The following is a 25,496-nucleotide window of genomic DNA, read 5'->3' as shown; positions in this document are numbered from 1 at the left end:
CTCTGAGAAGAAAACATTTCTCCTCAAGAGGCTATGCCTATATATGTATGATCTCTGATGTGCTGCAGAATAGCTGTTTACTGATCATAGCTTGCTTCTGCTCCTGGTACACTGTATAGCATGGTTACAGTACCTGAAAGGTATGTACCACAGATAGTATTACATGTATATTTTACTTATTTATATATTCATTTTGTTATTTTTTATTTTCTCCATACATGACCTTCAACACCTAAACATCACCACAAGTTTCCTGTGTGATGCTTTTCTCTATACCTGGGGACATTTCCTAACTAGGTTTTCTGATCTTCTCAAACTATTCATTTCAGAATGAAATGCCTAGAGACATTTTGGTCTCCAGGACTGTACAATCCTAATCTTGTACAGGTTTGATCTGTTGGAGGATGTGCCTTCTTGACAGGCATTATCCCAGTCCCTGCACTAGCCCCTTCCTGGCCTTTTCTAGATTCAGTTACCAACCCGGTGTGCTGTGTATGTATAGCAGTCGTTCTTCTTGTTCTTAGAAGTCTGGAGCTTGGCAGTTGCTTTTCAGCTGTGACGCTGACCTCCCCTCTCTCCGGGGCCAAAGAGGAATAAGTCTGATTCTGATAATGCTGTTGGGGGTCGGACTTCTCCATGGCAGTGAACTCCTCTGGCAAAACAGTTGCTAGGAGAAGGCTGCATAGTATTTAGGGCAAGGGTGGAGGCTCTCCTTTCCCTAACAAAGTTGTTTTGCTTTGTTATTTTATTTGGGGGACAGAGATTAAACCATCCAGTGGTGCAATCTGCCTTGGATTTTCCATGGCCTGACTTTCTTCCAGTGCCAAAGCTGTTCCAGAATATTCTGTTAGCATCAGGGGGCATCTCCGCTCAGCTGGCTGCGCAAATTAATTCGTATCTGTCCCTGCAGCTTTAATTCTTCTTGTATCTCTCCACTATTTCCTCATAGCCTGAGTTAGTCAGTTTAATAAAGGAAAGGCTTTCCTTAAGCAAAGCTTCTCTCGAGGACGCTTGGGATGTCATAGGCAGAGTTTATGGTCACAGGGCTATAACAGTGTTATCCTAAGACAGAACCCATGAAGAGTAGGCAGGGGGCATTGTCACCCTTCCGCTGGTGACGGAGTAGAGCTGAATTTCTCCCCTCCAACCTTTATTTACAAATTAGCTTTATAAATAGAGTTCCCTGGCTGCCCACTGGCAGACTCTTTAGGCTTTCAGTCACCAGATCTACTTTGTTACCCATCTCTATGTTTGTTTGAGGTCTAAGATTAGTCAACAATCATCAGGGAGTGATAGTGGCAGCTGCGTACCAAAGGGCAACACGAGAATCCTGCTTACCCTTATCACAGAGAGCTGCCAAACAGAAGAAAATACCTTCAAGCCTTTCTGGCTGTTGCTGCCCAGAAAAGAGCTGCAGGGCAGCAGTCCCAGAGGCTACACAGAGTTGCACAGAAGATGGTGGGTTGGAAGATGCCGACAAGAAAAGCTGGAAGGAGCCAAGAGGGCATGAGGGTGAGAGTTATGCCCTGGGCACTAAAATGTTTTTGCTGCAGCTTTGGGTGTTGTCCCCTTTGTCACATCCCTTTATGATCTTGTATCTTCTCCTGTTGGTCCATTTTTCTATGCTTGAAATACACTGCCAGCACTTAGTGGCAAGTACTGTGTACTGTGGTGATTACATAAATATTTGTGCAGAGGTCTGTGCCATATACTTAATAATATCACATCATCAACTGCGATAATGCTGTGGAGTGTCTGCCAACGTACAGTCTAAAACCTCCACACTGAATAATCGGTAATACTGATTAAAATGGAATAATAATCAAACTGATAGATGACAAACCTTTGATAACAGATTTTAAAAGCTATAGTTTCATTGTTGCCACGCCAAGTACCTATCTGGCCATAGTATACAGGTAAAGCAACCACAGGATAATTAATTGGCTCAGAGTTTGGGCTAGGTAGCCTAATGGCTCCTTTGGAGAGAAGGTAGTTCTTCCAGAGAGCAGTCTTGTCTGGAGAAAAGGACTAATTTACACTTGGTTATAGCAACAGATCACCTTGTAGAGTAGTCAAAATACCTCCACCAGCAATGCTGCCATTGCAGACCCCCGTAGTCCCGGAGGCAGGAGCGTTTGGTGGTGGCCCTGAACCCCCAGCTGCGGTTCACAGCCTGTCTGCACCCCGAAAACATTGCTGTTTGCGGTGGAAACGCTGCTGGAAACCCGATGACTTGTCACAGGTCACAAAGTGAAGTGGAAGTTCCCTCTGGTGGAGGAACAGACCCACTACAGGGGAAGAGCTGTGTGGTGCTGTAGGTGCTTGATTCTCGTTGAAGACGGTTTTGAGGGGTGCTGAAGTTTAACTACATGTGTATCCTCACCTGCAACTTCAGCTGAAGGGTATGGGAGCTCCAGATTTTCTGGAGTCGGGTCCAGAGAGCCTATGTAGTAACAGATTGGACACCCGTGATGTAGGACTTTGAGCTGAGCTGAAGAAAGGTGCTAAGTAAGGGCTGGATGTTGTATAATGAACTTCCCTTCGTGGAATGGGACCAAGGTGTAAGACAGCAGCCTAGGACCGAAGAGGTCTGTGATCAGCTTCTAGCTCTGCTCCCTGCCCTTGGAAATGCTCAGTCTCTCCGTACAACTGTTCCTCACAGCTGGCGGGTGATACATTAGGGAATTTCAGTCACTTCCAGCCATGTCGCCTCAGAATGATAAGGCAAATTTGCCGCAGGCACGAAGTCCTAGGAAAGAGCAGCGTGCGAGGCCTGGAGGCAGGGATCCCACGGGGCAGCCGGGGTAGTTACCCCCTGGCCCTGGCCACCTGAACCCAGGCCGGCTGCTCCAAGAAGCATCCCGAGGGGAAGCGAAGCCTGGGGCTGATGCCATGGTGGCCAGCTCGAGGTGCAAGGCTCGCGGTGCGACGGGGAAACACCCCGTGGGGTCACACCCCGTGGACGCCGTGGGCACCTGTGCTGCGGGTGGAGGGGAAAAGCCCCGGGGGTGCTAGGCCCGGAGGCGCCCGTGTGCGAGGCGCGGGCGGGAAAGGGACCCCGCGGGGCTCAGCGCCGGCGACCCCCGGGCACCGCACCGCACCGCACCGCTTGGCGGCCCGGGGGCGGCGGCGGAGGGGCCGCCCCGCCCGCGCAGCGCCGAGCCCCGCGGAGGGGCGGCGCGGGGCGGCCGCGGGCGCTGCCCAATCTCCGCGGCCGGCGCCGGCTCCGCGTTGGCTGCCGGCGGCGCCGCCAGTGAGGCTGCGCTGAGGCTGCGGGGCCGGATGGCCGAGCCGCCCGCCCCGCTCACTCGGGCGGCGGCCGGCGGCGGGCGAGGAGCCGCGCAGAGCCCTCGGCGCCGGGCGAGGCGAGGCGGCACGCAGCGCCATGGTGTCATGGATCATCTCCCGGCTCGTGGTGTGAGTAGCCGCCGCCCGCTCCTGCCGCTGCTGCGCGGCGGCCGCTCGGCTAAAATTAGCAGGTTGTTGCGCGGGAGGGTGCGCGGAAAAGAGAAGGAACGCGTGGCTCCCGCGGCGTTTTCCAGCGTGGGAGCATTCACCCAGGAGGGAGCAAAACGCGGGGGTCGCGTTGAGCCGGCGCCGCTCGGCGGCCGCCGCTGCCGGGCTGGGGGCGCGGCGGGGGGACGCGGCGAGAAGCGGCCGGGGGCTGCGGAGCGGCGCTTTGTTAGCGCGGAGCGGCGCGGCGCGGCCGGGCGGGACTCGCGAGGGGCCGCTGGGGCTGGAGCCGGCGCCGCGGGCCCCCTGCCGCGGCCGGGGTCTCCTTGTACCCTAACAGAAACATCGGGCATTTCCCCCTGATTCCTCGCAAAAGCCTTGATTCCTTCTGAGCCTGAGCAGCGTGCGGCTCTTGCACTTGTCCTAGAGCCTTCCCGTGCCTGGGAACGCTCTGGGTGGGAACGCGTGTCGAAATTCCCTGGAAATGCTTCCCAGGCAACAGGGGAAAGGGGGGTATACATTCATCTGCCCACCTAGGAGGAGATTCAGTGAGGAAAGGGCATTTTTGGCACCACCAGAAAAACGTCTGGGGGGAGTTTGTGCTTAAGGTGGGGCAACAGGATGGCTGAGCTGTCATCCGCGCTTCCCCCCCCCCCCCCCGCCCCCGGCAAGGTGGCTGGTCAAGGTTAGTACGCTGAATCAGGTGAATTGTTTGCTATTTTCCCTGTCTGTTCCATACAGCTCCTGACTTAGGAGAACATCTGTTGTGCTCTTAAGTCATAGAGGGTCTGTAAAGGCCTGTCACTTTCTTTGTCTGGAAGAAACGTGCCATGAGGTTGCACTATCAGCACCGCTCCAGAAAGGCGTTTTCAAGGTCTCCTCTCGCCATATGAAATGAAACATAGGAAAGCTCAGCTCGATCTTAGCTGTCTCTCTGTGTCATTAAGACACTGGGTGCCTGTCAGATACGAAACGTTTTGGGGTTTCCAGAGTTGCGTTTAGCCCCCAGAGTTACACGATCTAGATTCAGCTGCAGCTGTTGCTAGCCATTATTGGGTTTGCGCTTCATTCTGGGAAACCATGTTAGATATTTAAATGATTTAATACGAACAGTATAACTCTGCAGATGCCACTGATGACAATGCGAGACACAGCATGCATTGTTCAAGGCTGCCTTTCTTTCCTCTCCACTAGACTGATTATCAGTTTTAAAAAGCTGTTAGCATGTAACCCAGATAATCCTCAAGAACAAAGAGAATTGAAAGAGAAATGGCAGTTTAACTTATATGACTTGACACACACGGCGCACATACCCAGGTGATTTCATGCAAGACCCATGGACTGGGTAAAAATCTGTTAGGGGCAAGGCGTAACAGCAGTTGACATCTGCAGTCAGGTATTTAACTGAACATACAGACCTTCACGTTCTCTTCAGCTTCATGTAAATAGCATGGCACAATATTGAATTACCTGTGTAGAAGGTTGTACCACTAATTTGTTATACTAGCGTTTCAATAGCAGAACAATAATTTGAACACATAGTTTAATTACTAATTATTTAGTATTCGTGGTAATAATTAAATAATAATTTTGCAAGGAAACCTAGTGTGAGCCAGGCTTGATCCCCACTTTCTTTGCACAGCTACTTAGCTTAAATACACATCCATCCTTTAAGATCTAATCTGATTTCCCCATCTCATTATGAATTACCAAGTCATCCATCAGTACAGATAGCTATGCCCTAAATACGGTGGCCACCTGGTTAGGCTTTTTTTTCTGCCCATGCCTATTCAGTTGTTTTTCCCTCAGGTCTTACTAGCTAGTAAGGATTACGAAGAAAGTGTCATGGTGTGGTTTAAGTGTACTGTGAATCTTGCTTTGTGCTCTTAGCACTTCTGCTGATCTCGGTGGGTGTTATGTCTGATATGACTCAGCTAATAGGGAGGGCTCTAGAGCCAAAAGCTTTGGCTCTTGGATGCTTTGTCACTTCCAGCATCCCTGTTGTTTATCCGCTCTATTTTGTTTAGTTAGCAGGTATGCGTTTCAGTGTCTTCTTTCATTTGAGGCTTGGACATGCATTCACTTAGCATACTGCTGTGGCACTTGCAAATGTTACTTCTCATGGTTTTGTTGTAGCTGCCTCTGTCTTGGAGGTTTTTACTTCCAAAACGGCGCTGAAGGAGAGGAGTCTAGGAGCACTCCTCGCCCGCGTCGGTGTGAGACCAGGCACCTTACCACAAACCGTCTCCCACATCACTTCAACCTGAGTCTTTGGAGTTTGTATTAATGCTGGTCAGGAGCGCTCGCTTGCTCTGTCTGCCTGAAGAGCTGTGTGCTGGTCACATCTAGCTGAGAAATGGCAGAAACTGTAGAACAACATCTTCTACCGCCATAGCTGTGTGCTAAGGCAGCAGCGTGCGAGACTTTCTTATTCTCGGGCTCTGTACTGGGTACTGTACAAATGCAAAACAAGACGATCATCCTGTCCCCAGATACCTTATTCCTTAAAGAGCCTCATACTCATCCTACTGGAGTCCAGGTAGTTTTTTACTCATCTCAGTGAGAACAAAATCAAAATATTCTTTTTCTCATGACAGTAGATTATAGGCGATTTTATTACCAAGGAATATAACTGATTGTTGCATCCTGGAGTTATTTGTTGCTTTGTCTCTCACAGTAACTGGGATGGGATAGTACCATTATCTCTGGATTAATTGCAACCCCTTACTCATCATCTCTGAGTAGAAAGGACATCTGGGAACACCCGTATTCCAGTTTCCTCATCTGTGAAGTGTAATGAACTGCGCTGAATTTGTCTTCTTTGAGACAGACCAGAAGGGATTAATGGCATGTCCTACCATCTACAGTTTATTACTATTAATTTTAAAGGATATTTTTTTTTGTTTGAAGTGGTATAGGCCACTCTAGCAGAAGTACTCGGGATTTGATGTCGTTATTTCACTCCAGTTTGGCCACACTCTCAACCCTAGATGGTTACTGATCTGCTATACCTTTGGCCACTGTCTGAAAGCATTTCAAAATTAAAAGTCATATATATAAATGCAGCCTATTGTATTATTGTAGCAACCCCCCCCCCTTTTTTTTTCCTGGAAACAGGTAAATTGCTCTTTGCACTTTGGATCACACGGATTTGTTTTGAAAGTTTCTGTTTTTGGAAGTTAGCCTTTTCACATTGCCTGTTGAAAGCCTTTCAATTTGGAACATGTGGCAGAGGAAGGAGATGTCAGTAGAAATCAGGCTAGACCAGATAGGTCACTGATCATTGAGATGATGTAGTAAGAGTTGGGCATTTGAATTTGTGTTGTAAGGAGCTTAAAAGTGCTTTGCAAATGATTATAAAACGGTCACATGTGTTCTTTGTGATGAGCAAACACAGCCTTAATTATGTTTTTTTTCCTTGTATTTTTTCAAATCAGACCATCAGGAATGGCCTGTCTGATCTTTTATGGTTTGATGTGATATGGGGTGGCAGCCCCAGATAGGTCCAATGGGAATTTCCAGCCCTCCGGGGAAGTAACAGGGATTTGGGAATTTATCAGACACATCCTTTCTTCCAGCTGTCACTGGAGCTATGTGAGTGTGAACAAAACTGAAGAGGAAGCAAAGAATTCTTTAAAATGATGATTGAAATTTCCTTCCCTGTCACAATTTCTCAGCTTTCCCTTTCTTGGTTAGTGCGATGCCATTTTAGCTTGGGTAGGAGAGATCTGCCAGCCCCGTCCTCAGCAGGTGTAAATCCATAGCGCTACTGAGTCAGCCGTCGATTTAATCAGAAGACACTGCTTACATCAGTTACGAATTTCCATTACAGAAAAGCCTAGCAGAACCTTCCTCCGCCTGCTTTGCGTGCATATGGAAGGCCAGAAGAAATTTATGAATGAAAAAACAGAAGTCTTATAATAGGGATTACATGACTGTAGAAAAGTGTTACTTGTATCCTCTTTACCGTAGGTAGGCAGAGACAGGGATTGCTTGAGTGGGTGAGGGCTGTTCTGGTAGGAGAATGGCATAGACCTGTGCTTTTGGTTATCCCTATGTCAGCATTAGCCTCTCCTCTGACGTATAGCACATATGTGAAGATCCTTCTGCACAGTCCACGTGTTGTTTACGCTGTGTTGGCAGATGATACGAAAGACTGTGGCATTTCTTACTCCGTATAGGCTTCGGCACCAGCAGCTTCCAGCGCAGGTGCGGCATTTGCTTTGCCCTTCATGTGATATGTGGCCACGCTGATCACGCTGCGGGGGACAGTGCTGCCTGCTGCTTTGTCACCTGTGACCCAGATTTTCCTGCACAAGCACAGATGTGCGGGAAACGCTGCTGGCCCCAGTGGGGATGATTTTCTTGCCTACACATGAATGCATTGATTGCAGAAGTTGCTGGTGCTGGTTTGGTGAGGGAAGGATGTTTTACCAAATTAGAAGTTGTGGGATATAACTACAGGGCTTGGCCTTTGCAGCTGTCTTAGTACAGGTATTTTGCCTTGCTGGGGCCCTTTCCATTTCATTGCATTAAAGCACTTCAGGCATTAATTTAGTCTTACCTCATCGGAATGATGTTTACTGCCATTTTACTGGAAAGGGTGCTTGAGGCATAGCGAGATCAAGTGATATGTCCAGTATTCCATGGAAAACCCACAGTAACACATCTTTCCTCCAGGCTCCTTGGTCAATAAAGTAAGGAAAGGAGATCTGATTAAGTGAATCAAGGATTTGGCTTGTCATTTGTTTTATTTATTTATGGCTGGAGGGAAAGATCTGAATTAAAGGAAGGGAAGAGTTAAAACAAAAATGTAGACTTAAACAGATGTTGCCTGAAACAGTCAAACAACCAAAGGCTTAAACATTCTGAATATGATGTATTTTCCCTTCCAGTGGCCCATTCCTCAATGCTGTCATCAATGTCATAGACAGAAGAAGGCAATAGCCAAACTGCCTAATTTAGGCTACTAAGTCGGGAATCACTCTACCTAAAATTGGTTGCTTAGTCCTGGCAAGGGGATTTAGATCCAAGTAACTCAACCAATGGTCCACAGATGGCTGATGGTCCATAAAATATCAGTCTGTGAAAAGGTTACAGATCTGAAACAGAACCCCTCATGCATTCGCGCTCTCGGGCAGTTGTCCGTTATGTACCGGCTGATTTAGTCAGGAGTCTGTTAGTATGATTTTTTTAATCTTTTTTTTAATTCTAAATTTTGCAATTATAATGACTGAATTACAGTTTTGTAAAATGTTAACATTTCAACATTTTACCAGTTCTGTGTGACTGGCTGACCCATCATCTATCCTTAAGGAACAGTGGGCTATAAAATGAGTTGTGTATTTTTTTCAGAAAGGTCCCCTGGTCTCACAATTAGAAAAGGTTGAGAAACACTGCTCCATGCTCTTTCTACAGTTAATGGAGGGAGGCAGACATCTTTAAGGTGTTTCTGTTAAAGGTTACGTGTTAAACAGAGAGCTCTCTGGTCCAGAGGAAATGCTCCGTACAGGGAGGAAGGACTAAGAAGGCGTAAAATCAAGCCTCCTCCTTCTTGAGCAATTGCTGCTAGGTACTAAGCAGTGCATTTGCCTTCCTGTTCTCCTGCTTTTCAGGTACCTTGAGGTGGTATCTTGGGAACTTTCAGTCTGATCACAGAGGCAGGTGAAGAGTTGGGTGCTGCAGAAGAATTGGCCAATTTGGATTGCTGTCAGAGCCTTGTGTGTCAAAATTTCTTCTATATCTTCATTAGGCAGCTACGATCTGAGCCAAGATGTTGCTTTATCTGACTGCACTTGAGTATGACAAAATGTCAGGGCCACTAACAACTTGTGAGATAAAATGGCTCAGTGGAGAGAGGTATCTGTGCAATCAGGCCCCTTGTAAACAAATCATTTAAATGGCAAAATCTCACTTAAATCACCTGTATATTTGAACTTAACGCTGCTTTTGAAGAGGAAGGTGTCATATCCTATTTTATCACTCATATGCTATTTAAGTTGTAAATTCTTCGGGACAGGAACTCTCATTTAGCATTTTTGATCATACAGCACCCAAGACAGTGGGTTTTTAGTCCCTAATTGGTTCTCCTAAGTTCTGCAGTAATACAAAAATAAATAATATGTGAATAAATGCAACTCTGCCTTCCAGTATCCAGTTCCAGAATCATTTATGAGACTGATCCTGTACTCCCTGATGGCTTCTTTGTGGCACTACTGTTGGGAGGGTGTTTATGGCCTATTCTGCTGTTTTACATGGATATAGTAAGACAATGTTCCTGCTCTGAGGAGCTCTCAATTCAAACTGATGAAATACAGGCAAAACAGACAGTGAGCAGAGTGAAGAGAAGGAACTAGAAGCAGCAGCAAAGTGAAACCTGGGTTTCATCTCTCCCTGACACGCGTGCTCCCGAAGAGAAGGGGTGAGATGAGAGGGCGTGCCTGCTCCTTCTGCAGGCAGGATCCAGGAGGGCGCTGCAGATAGGGAGCAGCAAGCCAGGACTAGAAAAATGGGTGGTATTTTCCCAAGCTCCATACACAAAGCAAAGCTATCATTTTGATAATAAGCTCAGAGCAGAGCAGGCAGATCCCCTTAGTGGGATGCCCTACCCTTCGTTTCTTGTAAGAAGAGGCAGATGCATTTTGTAGAACCTAGAAGGTGAGGACAACAGATTTTTATTTGTTCTGGTGAGTAAAGCAGGAAGCTGCAGGCTGGTCAGAGCTGCCAGATAGCAGAAGAAGGGCAAAGATGGTACTGAAGAAGAACAGAAGTTAGTATAATAAGTAGAAATGAAGAGCAAGAGTTATATTTCACATACAAAGATTATACAGAGATAGAGGGTTAGGTGTAAAGTTGGAGACTGACTCTTGGGAATGACTAGGAGACAGCTGGGAACACCAGCCTTGTGTCATGCATGGTAAAGGTTTATTTCTTGAAATGCTGACTACTTCCTTGCCATGTCCCTTACTGCTAATGCAATAATTACTAAAAAATTAATAATCAGCCAGTTCCAAAGAAGGACTGCAATGATTACTAATAAATCAACAACCAGCAAATTCTAAGGAAGGGATCAATCAACCAGTCAATAAAGTTGTATTCCCTCTTTCCCCCTCCTCTCCAATGGAGACAACAGTAATCTCTTGTTTTGCAAAATGGCACATTTTACTGGACAACATAAACGGCACTGAAGAATCTATTTGTGAGGGACTAGAAAGAATGCCCCTCACGTCTAGCGTTTTGTGTGGTTTTTGGACAGATCCCAGCAATGCTAGGGCAACGTGAGGAGCCTGCCTTTGAGACTACCGAGCAATTCAGTACTATCAGCATCAACAAACAGTTGCAGCTACTGCTCAAGAAGCTCTTCTGTTCTTTTGAGCTTATACTGTTGCTTCCTTTCATTCAGCTCAGTTGGCTTCATTTATTCCGTTTCTTGGTTCCAGTCTCTAAATAAGTGTTTTTTAGAGAAAGCCAAAAAACTGATGGAAATTTCTTGCTTCGTGTTTTGGAGGGTGGCTTATGAGCAATAACCTATCTCATACGAGAGTGGAGGGAAGGACTGATGCTGCAGATATTGTACAGGACTACCAAGAGTGTGGATTCAGCAGGGCTGCAAGCTGTCTGTTTGAAGAGGGTGGGTTATTTTCCCCTCTCTTTCAATTCTGCATCCGTAAAGGGCTCAGTCATAATTTATGTATCTCTAAGTTGTCAGTTCTACCGTATATGTGATGTACTCTGCTGTGGGCATGAGGAGCACTGTCTGGGGGTAGAATTGGAAGGGCAAAGCAAATATTAATTTTAGGCTGAAATTTTCCAAGCCAAGTGGTCAGAAGTTCAGAAATGCTCTGGGATGTTTTGTGGAGACTGTCCTCTTCTGTGGCAGAGCTATTCTGGCTCTGTCAGTCTCTGAGAAGCAGTTAAGGAGGAGCAAAAGCCAGGCTTAGGTAGTGTTTCATGAAGCGAGACAAAAATCCTGCTAGGGAGGATAGACGAAAAGTGTCCAGTCAGGATTAAGAGCACAGCAGTGACAGCGAGAAGAGCTTCTCATCATCACAGCATTTCATGACTACCTTTCAGTGTGTCTTCTGGACCACCGCCCTAATGTTAACCACGTGTGCATGAGGAGCTCACCCAGGCTGCCTTATTGCTGAGGCTGCTTAACCCAACTTGCAGCCTGGTGCAAAAATTCCCGCAGGACTTCTCTGGGCCATGCCGCTCCTTGGCCTCCTTTGGTGGAGGAGCAGTTCATGGCTTGAGAGCTGTATCCTGTTCATGGGAGGTTCTGCTTGTCCTGCTGCTTCTTCCACCGTGGCCTTGGAGGGGATGACGGGGTGGCATGTGAAGCCCAGGAGCTGAACTGTGTGCGTGCATCTAAACTGATCCCCACCACTGTTACGTGGCCCACAAGAAACTATTTATGTGATCATCCTGAATAACACCATCTGGCTCCTTAGAATCCACCTTCGCAGTTTGTAGTGAGACTGGAAGGGGAAAGATGGAAGCTGGAGCTGCTCTTAGGCAAAAAGCATTTGCGTTTAGTAATGGAGTCCATGGGAAAAAACTGAATGTTTCAGTGGGCTTGAATGGCTGGAGAATGCGCACGAGACTGGTGGCTGGAGGGGAATGAACTGTTCAGATGCCACTGAACAGCTACCTCTGCACCAAAACCACTGTCCTAGCTGGTGTTCTTGCTGGAAATCACAGCAGGGAGACCAAGGACATAATGGACACAGGGACTGAATGACTTTCTGCCTTCCAGGTGATCCACATAGGTCTGGGTTGAAGCACGTTGGCAGGGCAGCCTGGGGGCTGCTGGTATTTTCCCTGGCTTAACTGCACCTGTTTTGCAGCTGAACAAAGGATTCTACTTTCCCCATTTATCTTTTTGACTCTGCTTATAAGGTTTTCAGTCAAAACAGAAAGATGTTGCTATTTAGAAAGAACATTAATAATTAAATCAAGATACACAGGAGAATATACCCAGTAAAACTGGATTTGTTGAATATAAGTAGATCGTAATAATTTCCATGGCAACATACTCCGCTGTCCTATATACAGAAATCGGTTTTTTTGTAGGCTCAAACACGGAGAGAAAGCCGTTATTTAAAACAGACAAAGCACACAGAAAATGAAATAACAGAATAAATTGTTTCCTGCATAAATGTTGTTAGAATTTTCTCATACTTGTTTTACTGTGCTAACCCCTTTTTATAGCTGTCATACTGCAACCAAACCAATCCCCTGCTGAGTGATTCAGGGAGAAGTGATGATCTTAGTGATCGTTTCTTAGGATATCACCTTTCTCTCTCTGTTATATCCTTATCTGTAGATGTCGACAGTTATAGCTGTCATATCTCTATAACACAGTCTACCATGGCAACCTTGAATAGGTCTGCTAGAGTTTCTGCTTTACTCTCTGTGCCTGCTGTGTCAGTAGCTTCCCATCTCAGCGTTAGATAAAGCTTGTTTCATCAGTATTTGGATTTGAGATCCTTGTATACGGTGTGTTCTGTTACTGCTGCATGGCATATGGAAATTGTAATGACAGTCTAGCAGCTGAGCATTTAGAGGTAGATAAGTAACCACTCATTCTTGTAAAATACTGGGGATTCTTAGGCCCGACAGGAATTTGTGCTAACCCTTTTTCTCTAATCTAGCAGTTAAATAAGCGTAACATCTCATATGCTCAAAAAAGCCTTACAGGCGCATGGTCAGTCGTAGTGCACTTGTGAGAAGCGGTCAGCCAAACAACAGTACAGAAGAGATGGAATTTAATAGAGAAGTTTCTCAATGTCTTGTAACCTCCTAGCAAAAGAAACACATTAGATGAGGTAAGAAGGACAGTTTGCCTCTGAGATAGTTGCAACTCTTCTGTTTTGTCAGTGGAAGTAGCCTAAGTGATGCATCACCAAATTTTAACAAGAACTGCCACAAAAATTCCCAGTCCTAGGCTGTGGTAAACCCAAGGAGCAAGGGTGGATTTGCTGCAGGCAGAGGGAGTAGAGAGCTGGAAAACTCTGTTTCAAGGCAAACCTCAGTAATTTTCTCATCCCTAAGGCAACACCAGGTCTTCAACTTGTGTTAACTGGTGCAACTCTGCTGAAGTCAATGAGTAATGTAATGAGTAAATCTACCCAAGTCAGACTCCCAAGACCATGTCCATAGCCCAGAATGGGGAAAACCTTGCAGAGAATGCCAAATGGATCCTAGAAGATTGAACATTATATGACGGAAACTGGCCAGTTTAACACACCCAAAAGGTTTCTGTTCCTTGTGAGCCCCAAGTGAAGTTGTGTCTCTGAGGGGTGACTGATTGAGCATGGAGGCCTCCCAGAGGTGTAATTGTCTGAGGGCAGCTGGTCTTTTCTTTCAGCTTAGTGTTGGGAATTTCATCGCTAAACTGCCATATGCCTTTGCTTGTACTTCAGCGACCAAAGCCAAGCAAATGGAGCAGCCCAAAGCCTGTCATCAAGGTGTTTCTGAACTCAGATATGGTGCTCTCTGGTGGGCTTCATTATTGAGCTTCTCTCTAATAAATGTCCACACCCACCAAAAGCTGAGGATGAAGAGCATGACGCCCTCCCTTTAAATTCAGTGGAAAGAATCCTAGTGACTTAATGCAGACCACCTGAGCATGTATATTTTAAAAGCTATTTTAATCATGTTAGACAGGGTGAAACTGTTGTCTCTCATATTTCATCTCTGTACCTTTATGTGAAGACCTGTTACGGAGGGTGCTGCACATACTAGTTAGCCACAGTCTGCTGCTGTTAAGCTCTTAGCTTGCATCCCTGATCCTGGCTATCTTAAATCCCTTTCAGTGCTGCTCTGTAGGATTTCCAGAGCTGGAATCCCGAGGGCCCACTGACAGCCATTTCCAAGGGCCAGGAGGATGTGGCATGCATGAATGCTGATGCAGACCCTATGCATGTTTTCACAGATTATTTCCAAATCAGTGCAGAATAAGCAACGCTGGATAAGACACTGCATACAGCCAGAATGAAAGATCTTTCCTCTTGTCCATGAGGCAGGACATGCATTTTAAGTACATAAGTACTATGCCAGATTTTGCATGGTACCATAATGTGAAAGAATCTGCTTTCCTTGTGGTTTGTGTAGGATTCATAGTTAATCTCATGTAAATCTAATCCTGTAAAACATCTCAATTTTTTTCAAAGATTTTCTCATAGATTAGATAGTTTTCCTCTCTTTGCTATAGTGTGCCTGGAGATTTTATGCTCAGATGTACTATAGAGCCACGGGAATAGCTCAGCATTCTTTTTCCATTATTATTCTGCTGAGGTTTGCAGATACTTGGCTGTAACAAATCAGATCCCTATTCAAGACTCTATAGTGTTTTAGGTATATTCTTGAAACCAAGAAACTTCATTCCTGGCAATCAATCCAGGAATAGCTGAAGAAGTCTGTTAAGATCCAGTTTTCAAGGCATCTTTTTTTACAGCTGAATTTGAAACAATTAACCATTTCACATCAAAATAGCACAGCTTTGTTTCAGGAGAGTGATACTTGCAACATTGTACTCCTTCTGTGTGAATCTTGTTTGGGAAGGAGAATAAACACTCACTGGACTATGGCATTTAAACAAGCAGTATTGCAATCAGTAAGAAGTGGTGGAAAAAACACGCGTAAAATAGTAGGCAGTGTGGGTGTTCCTGCAAAAAGTACAGGCTGCCTTCTCAAGCAGCTGCTTGCTTAGAAATCTCTGTAATGGACTTGGAAGCATTGGCTCTCTTTCTCTTTGCTTTCCTCTAAAGTTATTTCTGTGAAATCTCCATCTGGCTTCTAAGCCCGTTTATATATCACGTGATGTTTTGAGTAGCTGCAAGCTGCAACATATAAGTGTGTGAGAGAAGGTGAGAAGGGGAAAAAAGAGCAAAGTCACTAAGCCAAAAGAAAAAGCAGAGGCAAAACCTTTACATTTCTGAATTGCACTGTGCACTGGCTTTTTATCCCAGCCCTAAACAGAGAGGTATTCCTCACAGTGTAAGAATGGGGCTGTCACAGGCTTTGATCTAAACTCACTGTTGTTTGAGGACATCCAGAGCACAGCAGAATGGCATGGCTAGTCCTTTTTACTCTCTAATGCTTTCAGCTAAAGCCTGAAATTTAGAAAGAGATAAAAAGTCTGGGAGAGATCAAAACTGAATGCAAATGGGAAAATGACATCTTTTTTTTCCAAAAAAATATTGATATCTGGGTAGCAATATTGCTATCCAAAAGCATTAAAAAAAACTGATTCAAAGCCCTTCATCTCCCCACCAAATCATGAAAGTAGATATAAAATCCTGACTTTTATAATGTATATGCACATATATCTGTACATCAGACCCTTTGATTTGCACTGTGAACCAGGATTGTTTGCAGGCCCTTTTTTCAGAAACCATGAGGTCTGGGGAATTTATTTTAAAGTGAGATTTTCCTATAATCATGTCACTCCAGGAGTTTGCACTTTAAAGAAATCACTTGATGAGATTAAATGAACAAACGTGAGAATTAGCAGTACTGAGGTACTAAGCTGAGTGAGATCATCTAAATGTAATGATGAAGGAGACAAAGGTTAGCCCAGAAACAGAGCTTGGAAATCAAGGCTTCTATTTCCGACTCTTGCATGGACTCTATCTGGACTGTGACCAAGCTGCTAATTTCCAGTGCTGAAAAGCATCAGTATTTCCGGCAAAATCAACGGAAACTACAGATACTTGTCATCTCTGAAACCATTCTTTGTCTCAGCATACTCTAACTGGGAATCTCTGTCTAAAATATATGAATTCCAGTTGATAAATTGAAGTTCTTAGTATGAAGTAATGTATCATGAGATGCCTCCATAGGTACCTATCCTTGCTGCCTTAAGTCTTTCCTGCAGTGTGTAATAGATGGTTGTTAAACTTAAAAACTCTGGTGCAGGTGAACGCATGTGCAATGCTATGAAAACTGGAGGAAGCTAAAAGAAACCCTTTCCTTTGGCTTACCTTTATGGAAAGACCCAAAGTTTACTTACTACACTACAGGGACTGAAATCTAGGGTCCTTGGTGTAACAGAAGTATTTAACCTGCTGAGTTTCAGGGAGAGACTGAGGTAGAGCAGGATAACACCAGAAACGAAACAAAGGAATCGGACGTTGGTAAAGAAATATAAAACCTGGAGATGCTTACTGAGACCGAATGATTTGGGAAAGGAAAACAGTCATATTGTAGCAGCAGAAGAATATTTAATTATGGGATTAGTCATGAAGTAGGGAAGCTAAATAGAAATGAAAAAATTCCAAGGTTCAGAAGAGAAGCGTTGAATTTTAAGAAACATCTCAGAGTGCTGAGGAAATGTGTCTAAATTCCAGTATTTCTGTCTTCAGGTATATATGGTCGTCGTACTACTGAGCAAAGTGCAGAGATATTTTAGAATCTTGTGCAAACTGCCTGTGTTAAATCTGTTGCACGCTCCCATAAAGTGAACCGTAAATCAGGAATCTTTAACCTTTGGTGCAGTTCTGGGCAACAAGCATGTGTTACTGAGGGATTGATATGAATCTGAGAGGCCGTGCAACTGCCTCTCCTCCTAAGAGGTGTATCAGGCATAAGGTGTGTGCACACGGCTGTATGCTGGTATGCTCCAAGCCAGAAACGGTGACTGTACTCTACTCAGCCCTAGCAAGTTACAGGCACAACAGATGCAGCGTTCAGATGCTGTCACTGCAACCTGATGAATGTCCAACCAGGGGAAAGCTCAGCTGGGCCTGTGAGAAACCAATCTCTAAAATAGGGATAAAAGTACTTACATATTTCTCAAAAGCTTGGAGAGACCTAATTGAGAGTGGTAAGACACTTAGAGAGACACTGATATTTCTGTGCCTAGGGTCCGGCTATGCACCCAGGTATAGTCCTGAAAAGCTTCTTAGCATTAGTAGGTCAGAGAAATTAAAGCTCACTGAATACTGGGGTGTATATTTGTCCTGCTACTAACATAGATGAACCTTTGAAAATGCTGAATATAAGTATTCTTAGAATCAATTTCCTTTAGCCTTTCATTTAACCTGGAAAAATACAGTGATTCTCCAACTTTTAAAGGCTGAATGGTTGACACCATGACGATGATTGTCATTTAGATCAACGTTAAGATCAACTTTCTGCTCGAACAAGGCTTTGCTGGAGGTTGCTGCCTCTGAGGCTTTTAAAAATTATCATATCGTAGCTACTAGCCATGTGTATGAATAATTTACTTTCTCCATGAGATATGCAGCTCTAGCAAAATAAAGCATGTGTCATATCTCCAGATACATGCCATGGGCAATGGTGTTTGTCATAGAAGTAAAGAAGTTGATAATGACCTTCTTACTGCTAGTGGTTTTATGTAAGAGTAGATCCTGCCACAGCATTACCATAAAAACATTACGTTTCACAGTGACACCGCATAGTGAAATGACACAAAGGCTTGCACTGTAAATATGTGGCTGCAGAGATAAGGGGAGATCTAGCTGCCCTTCCAGCTCATAAAAATGGCTAAGCAGGAGAATCAAAGTAAGAGGTGTCTGTAAATATTCATTTCATCTTCCCCATCTCCCCTTTTTCAGTTTGTAGCTAACTGCAAGCTAGACCGAGAGCAGGTGGGACAAGGTGGTACTGTTCTTCAGGTGCTTTCCTTTGCAGGCAAGTTCTATGGTTTACAGGAAGCTCAGTGAAGTTCGTGCTACAACGGGTCATTTGGAGCAGAATAAAAGAAATGTTTTCCGAGCCTCCCTGCCGTGTGATATCCATTATTGTCATAGCGTGACCCCTGCTTAGCGGCTCTCCTCCCAAAGGAAGGGTGTGGTGTGGCTGAGCAAGAAAGTTCTCCAAGCAGCAAGGAAAATTCTCCTAAATTTATTCAGCTGAAGGTACTCTTGGTTTAAGGAGTGGGTCACTGTTTGGCACCTCTGAAGAAAGGAAGAGTGCAGAGGCGTTCTCTAAATCTGCATACAGGACTGGTTTAGTAAAGGGCGTTTGCCAACAGGTTGAGGAGAGTGGTTGTTCCCCTCTGTTTGGCGGTTGTGAGACAGTATCTGGCGTAGGGCGTGCACTGGCAGACCGGAGGGAGTCCAGTGGAGGGACTCAAGGTGGATAGGGGGCTGGAGCCCGTGGCATACCAGGAGGAATGAGGGGGCAGAGTGTGTTCAGCCTGAAGAAGAGAAGGCGAAGGGGAAACATACTGCTGTCTTCAATGACCTGATGGCTTGTTACAGAGAAGATAGAGCCAAGCTCTTCTTGGAGGCACACAGTGAAAAAATGAAAGGTAACAGACAAAAGTTATAGCAAATGAAATTCAATTTAGAAATAAAGAAAAAAAATCTTCCAAGTGAGGGTAATCAAACACTGGAACAGGGGCCCGAAGAAGGTGAAATCTTCATTCATGGAGATAACTGAAAACTCAACCCAACAAGGCTCTGAGCAATCTGATGTAATGTCAAAGATAGTCCTATTTTGGGTTAAAGATCTGCAGAGATCTCTTCCAACCTAAATTATTCTGTGATCCTATCCTAAAGGAAACTTTTCTGTTTCTTACATTGCTCTCCCCCTGCTTTCACTTGATCACTATCCCATAAGTGCTTTAAATTATATCTATCACGTAAGTTTTGCTCTTTCTCTTCTACCCTAGAGGGAGAATGTGCGGGGAAGAAGTATGTTTACCATCATTTGGTTTACAGTAGTTTGGTTTGGTGTTGACCAAGGTCTTGTTTTTTGAATCTAAGCTGCTCTTTGTTGATATGGGAGAAAATGGGCTAAAGATGTGCATCGCGATAGGGAATCTGTGCTGGTCCTTGGGTGCGCCGGCTAGTCCAGCTGGATATTTGCTACCAATCACAAACTGACATATGTCAAATCACCTGCACCAGCTGCTGGCACCACAGACCCAGGCCCATACGACCCAGGGTCTGACTCCAGTTGCCGGCACTTAGGCCTCCATAGACACCCGTGCACACAGAATAGTGAGTCCTCACACAGGAAAATAGTTAGAAATGGAGCTTAATGAGAGCATGGGACAAACTGTGCTACCAGGTGCAGGCCATGGCCAGACAAGTGTCTTGTTTACAGGCAAGTGGCCCCTTTTGTCTCCTTATCCTTCTGTTTTCCCATGCTTGTTCCTCCCCCAATCATCCTGATGTCTCCCCTTCTCTGCCTTTGGTTCCTCCCCTAAACATCTCATAATAAGTATTGTGCAATCCCGAAACGCTCTTCCTCTGCACCCCTTAGTGAGTCCCATTGCCCTGTAGGCAGTAACCCCCTTCAGTCTGCAAGGTCATTTGGAGACTCTCTCCCATTGACTCTTGGGGATGGGTGGCATCCCTGGCCCCTGGAGCTGGTGGCTCTCCTGGGACAGCCCTGGCAGGAGCTGGGACAGGGTATTATTCGGGTTCCCCCACCTGCCCTTGTGCCTTCGTGCTCCTCTGCATGTGTGGAAACCAGCTTTTCACCACATAACCTAACATTCTAATTTAGGATTATCCATTAAATGGTCATTTTTCTTTGGATTTATTTTAATTAGAGATGAATAATTTTACTGAATTCAGAGGTGTATCCAGAAGCTCTGATTGTGCATTAGTGATCCATAGCTTCAGAACAGCATCTTGTTTCCTTCTGATTTCCTTTCCTTTACATCTAAGTTAGACTAGAGGCTGCTCTGCATCAGTTTTGCTCCGGCTGGGGATCTGCCCCTCTGTGTTTATCTCTGCTGTACCATGCATTTCATTAAGATGCTGTTATTATCTCTCTAAAATAGAGGAATTAGAAAGGATGAATGAAATGAGAAAAGACCCTTGAGGAAGGAACTCTGTTAAATTCACACTAGAAATTCCTGTAAAATGCATATGAGAAAAAACTAGAGCTCTGTCTTTTTCAAGCTATGTGGTGGAGTCTCATTTTTCTTTCTTTCTTTTAATTTTACAGGTTCTAGGAAAGACAGGTCTCAGCCCCTCCCTAAAAGGTTCTTGTAGCACCCAAAAGAAACACCAGTTTGTGTCTGTGGGCTATAAAGAGAAATGTGGTTTGCATGGCCAGTGAACTCCCTGCAATGTCACAGATGTTATATATAGCATGTGGCAGTCTGACACCAGTACAAACTAGAGGATTAGGATGGTCTGAATACTATGGAATTACGTGTAGAATCATCTCGCCTTAGTTTTCCTGCAGTCCTGCTTTAAAATAGGAGTTACGGATACTGTTCGTGTCTCCAGTTAAATCTCAGGAGAGTCCCAATTTCCTCATCATTTACAAAGGAAAAAAAAACATGAATGAAATGGAAATAATCAGAAAGTAATGGAAATGAAACCTGCTTTACCACTGAAATTGATTTTATATATATATATATATAAAGCACTTTGAAATCCTTGTTCGAAATGTGTTATCACAGTGTTTTTTCAGTTAACTGGAACTTAGCTACCCAGCTCTGGAACATAGTACTTACAGCTGAAACAGGTCCCATGTGCTTTCCAAGCGGCTGGTCCCTCCAAAGTATTTGTGCCTGTAGTTTTTCAGGTTGATGTTGTAGAGTCACCAGAGATGTAAGAAGTTAAGTCAGTTACTGTTGGAAGGAATTATGCTGTTTATTGTTCATTTGCTACTGATTATTCATAAAAATGTCCAGACAGTAGTGAGATTTTCTCCTTGGGTGGTTGCGCGCTATGCTGGCCTATTCCTATACCGAACTGCTCCTTGACTAGTGCAGGGGTATAGCTAGGGCTTCTGGTCCTCCTCCAAGAATTCATGGAGTTATTTTTGATTCATATAGCATCAGTTAAAATAAGGCCAAAAATAATACTGGTAGTGTGATCTTTGTGTTTTTAGATGATAGCAATGCAGAACTTCTTGATATGCAATCCACATGAGTTATACTCCTAAAAATTAGGTTAGGTTGTATATTTCTTTCTTTCCCTTTTTGTATCATGAGCCTATCATAAAACAGTAGGCTAACTCACAATACAGATTTTAAACCATCTGTCATCTATAGAATATAATGTCAATGCTTTGAAAAAAGCCTTTTTCCACATTAACATCCCACCCTCCGCAGTCAGGAAAAACAGCCCTTCCCATTTAAAACATGCGGTTTGGGTTTTCAAATTGCCATTTATTTGGCTTGGAAAAAGACAGAGCTCTCAGGGCAGGAGCTATACAGTCAGTATTGGATGGGGAAAACATGGGCGCAGCAGATGCTAAGCCCTGCCTTTTCAGAGTTGTGAAGCTTGGTGTCTCTGATGATCTGTGCCAGTCACACAGGAGAGGATGTTTCCTTCTTAAAAAGGCACTGATTTTATTCCCCTCAGTATCACACTTTGAATTATTTCTTCTCCCCACAAAAGGGTCTGCACAAAGTGGTGGGAGGTGCAGGGGTTGGGACGTGGATTGCTTTTCTTCTGAGCCTGCTGAGCCGAAGCACGGAGAGGAGAGCGAGGGGAGGAGCAGCGATGGGACGAATGCCTCCGATGAGGCCCATGAAACGCTATCTCTCGCAGGCAGCTGCTCAGAGCCCCACGACGTGTGCCAGGCACGGCGTTGCTACCAGCCCGCAGCTCCTCACCTCGCACAGTGGGTCAGGAGCCCCACACCGGCACTATGCGCTCTCCACTCACACCCTTCCTGCAAAGCGTTGCCTCGTAGCAAGCCAATTCCCCTTGCTCATCAGCAGCCCATCTTCACTGGGCCAAGCAGCTCCGCTGAAAGCAATGCAGAGCAGAACAGACCAGCTTACTAAGCCATCTACCTGCAATAAATTCACTTCCTAAAATAGCTGCAGAGCCTTGAAGCCTTTTTATAGCAGCTCCACTGGCCTTTTCTGTTCCAAAAGACTGTACAGAAAATCTTGAAGTGCTAGCTTGTAGGTAAACTGATGCAATTCTGACTGAGTTCGAAGATAGCCTGAAACCATAGCTCTGGAAAGAATGAATTACCCGCTCAATCTCAGTTACCCGCTTTAATATGAAACTCGAGGGTGGCAATATAAATATCAACATCGTCAGCCACTTTAGTGCTGGTGGTTTTAGTGGAAACAGTCTTGAGTTGCATTATCTTACAATCCTAATATTTTGCAATGTGCTCTCTATTGTTATTTCAGTATTTCTGTCTGTAATAAGAAGTGGGGAGTGGGGAAAAGGAAAATCACATTTTCTTTCTTGGTGTGGGATCTCGAAGTGGGCAAGTGTCACAGTTGCATGATAGGCTTGGCCATTATTGGATCCTCTCTGATTCAACAGTCCCATGTTTTCTGCAGGCATGATGTTGCTAACCTTTTTTTCTTATTGCAAGAGAGACTCTCAGCCCCTAGAGTTGGGTTCACGTTCCCTGGCCCCCCAGATTGGCTCTGTGGGCCTGCTATGGCCCATGAATGTCTGTATCAAGTTAAAAGGTGGCAGGTGCTAAAGCAATGGTCAAGATGTAGAAGACTCAGTGGAGGTTGGGAGAGTGTGGTGACTGCCATCAAGCACTGGGGGAGCAAGTGCCTTCCAGTTAGTAGTCCCCTTGGGTGGTTTGACTTGCATGTTGCAAAGAAGCTGGGATTTTATCCAGGTGGAGTTATGCACTGAAAAAGGACATCACTGCATTGCTTGCAGCCAAAAAAGCAGGTTAGCTTCCTTGTGCTCACTACAGTGGGAGGACCTGCTCTGCCCTGCTCGTCAGGGACCCTGCAAGCACTCCAAGCTAGCCAAGGCCACTTCCTCCACCAGCCTCCCTCGCTCACGTCTCTTCACCTGTTCGTGCCTGGCTCTCCTCCAGCTCCTCTGTGAGGAGTGCTCTGGCCATGAAAAAAAAGGTGGCGTCAACTGGAGAGAAGTGTGTTCTGCTTTGAGAGGATCAAGACTGCTTAAATTAGAACCACCAAGGACAGCCCTTGCTTCAGCTATTTCTGCTGTAAGGACAGTTGGTGTCCCTTTACTCTGCAGTTTCACCAAAAGAGCTGATTAGGTTTCACCAGCCGTTAGCTTACAGTAGCCAAGTCAAAGGTTGTGGTTTGCTTCTGTAGTATCCTGGCTGGGGGGACCTCCGTAGTGGCCTATAGCGAGAGAAATCAGGCGTGGATCCGGATGGGAAGTGGAGTGTTTTTGCGTTAGATGCTGAATTGTCTCGGGCCTGCTCTTTGTTTCCCCGGTGCTGTGGGTGTGCGTGATGCTTCAGAAGCAGTTGTGAAGACAAGATCTGAGCAGCTCAGGAGAGCTAACCAGGTCATCAGCCAGGGAGGTGGGGAGCAACGCCTCGTAAAGCAGAGAGACTTGCTGGGTGAGCCTTGAGGACTTGCAGGAGGCCCTGATCTGTCTTGGGAGGTGTCACGACCCACCGCTTTCCTCAGGGGACTGTTCTTCACTGAGATGTAGTACACCCTTGGCATTCCCGGTGCCTGTCAGGGTGCCAGTCTGGGGTATCCACATCTCCTGGGGTGGAAGGGGCAGACATAGTGTCACCCGTGAAGGTGAAGGGCCGAGGTCCTGGCCGCCCTGGAGCCACTTCGCAGTATCTATTCTGCTGCACAGTGACCATGAAGAGTTTGTCTGAACCATTTCCCAGGGAATACCAGCCTGGAGCCTCTGCTCCTCCACAGCTGGCATTTCCTTCATCCCAGCCACTCCTTGGATAGCAGGCGTTGGGCCTGTAAAGTGACTCACATTAACCCTTTCCCTGACCTTGTGTTCTGCTTATTTTCACATTCACAGCTGTTGGGTTTAAACCGGGAGCCTTTGCTGCGAAGAGAGTGCCGTTTATTTTTAATCTGTGGCACTGTGTGAACATTAATTAGGACTGATAATAAGGAACGCAAACCTGTTGGCACCCTTCCTGGCAGTCCCAGCTAAGAATGCTGGCGTGGCCACAGCTCAGCTGCTGCGCACTGCGTAAGGAGTACATACTAGCCAGTGAACACGTTGAGAAAACCGAAATATTCTAGTGGTTCCTATAGGTATCCATCCATGCATTTGAGCAGAAGTCTGTCATCTTGGCTGCTGTGTGCCGATGATACAGAAACCTTAGTTATTTATGGGGAAAATAAAGGCCGTTCTGTTCATGTTGTAGTGCCCTAATTGGCTGTGCAGCTCACGCATCCAGGGGCTCAGGTGGATGCAAACTAGGTAAGCAAAACCCAAATGGCTTGGGATATGGACAGCACCATGCTGATATAGTTGTAACGTTGGTTCCCATCCAGAAAATACCTACATGGTTAAAAATGCTCATGAGAATGGGCGTGCAGGTATTTCTGGAGGTTACTTCTGAGTCCTGGCCAGTGCTTCTGGGAATCACTGAGAGTCTTTTCATTTATTTCCGTGGCTGCTGTATTGAATGAGAGAGTTAATTTTACATGTAAATGGCCCTAGGACCAGGGCCCTCGGGAGGAAAATAGTGTCACCAAAACATCAGAACTCAAGATGTCACATGAAGCCTCCTAATTTCTGGTGCCAGCTCTGATGCTGATCCCTAGGCTATGAGCTATATCCTATTAAGAGCATTGCTGCACCCAGGTTGTCCATGTTCTGTGATGGCCAGATCAGTGTGCTCGCAGTTCCACTGAGGGGACAGAAAGGACACAATGTCCAGGGCTAGGTGTGGCTGTACAGGTAAGTGGAGACAGAAAGCGTTTTGGTGATGGTGCAGCCCCCCTGTACTGTCACAGAGGTCACTAAAGAGAAGCCGACAGTTCAGCTGCTTTGATCTTCCCCTGATAACCAGGAAACCCCGTAGTACAGGAGGCTTCATCCTTACCCAGGTCATTTAGTGCTCAACTTGAATAACACAAGCGAAAAACAACCCCTAAATCCAAATAATATAATTATACAAATAAATGCATTTAGTCAGCTCCATGATGTACCTTGAGGCAACAAGTAGCACAGATTAACTCTTTGTGATAGAGAGGATTTTTTTTTCCTTCTCTATGATTTTGCAGTAGGGGTAGCTGCGTTGTTTTTTCTGTACTGTTTGGGTATTTTGGTGCTTCCCGGTTCTCAGTTCTAACGTCGATTATTTGTCTTCGCTATAAGAGAAACAATTGCAGTGTTTACAGATGCTGTTATGGATCTCTTCCA

The 25,496-nt window shown here is 45.4% G+C and overlaps 1 protein-coding gene across 2 annotated transcripts in view; it reads left to right on the top strand.

Moving 5' to 3' along the window:
• The first annotated feature begins 3,229 nt into the window (after positions 1–3,229).
• Positions 3,230–25,496, top strand: part of REEP1 (receptor accessory protein 1) — a 69,356-nt gene continuing 47,089 nt past the window's right edge. The window contains exon 1 of one of the 2 annotated variants that reach the window (XM_026112802.2): positions 3,230–3,417. In XM_026112802.2, coding sequence (XP_025968587.2) covers positions 3,386–3,417 — 32 coding nt within the window. In that variant the 5' untranslated portion in view covers positions 3,230–3,385. The remainder of the gene's footprint in view (positions 3,418–25,496) is intronic. The other variant, XM_026112801.2, reaches the window with a different exon arrangement.

Source organism: Dromaius novaehollandiae, chromosome 4 (genome assembly GCF_036370855.1).
Source record: "Dromaius novaehollandiae isolate bDroNov1 chromosome 4, bDroNov1.hap1, whole genome shotgun sequence".
Lineage (NCBI taxonomy): Eukaryota > Metazoa > Chordata > Aves > Casuariiformes > Dromaiidae > Dromaius > Dromaius novaehollandiae.
Note: the sequence above shows the minus strand (reverse complement) of the source record. Positions and strands in the feature narration are given on the sequence as shown.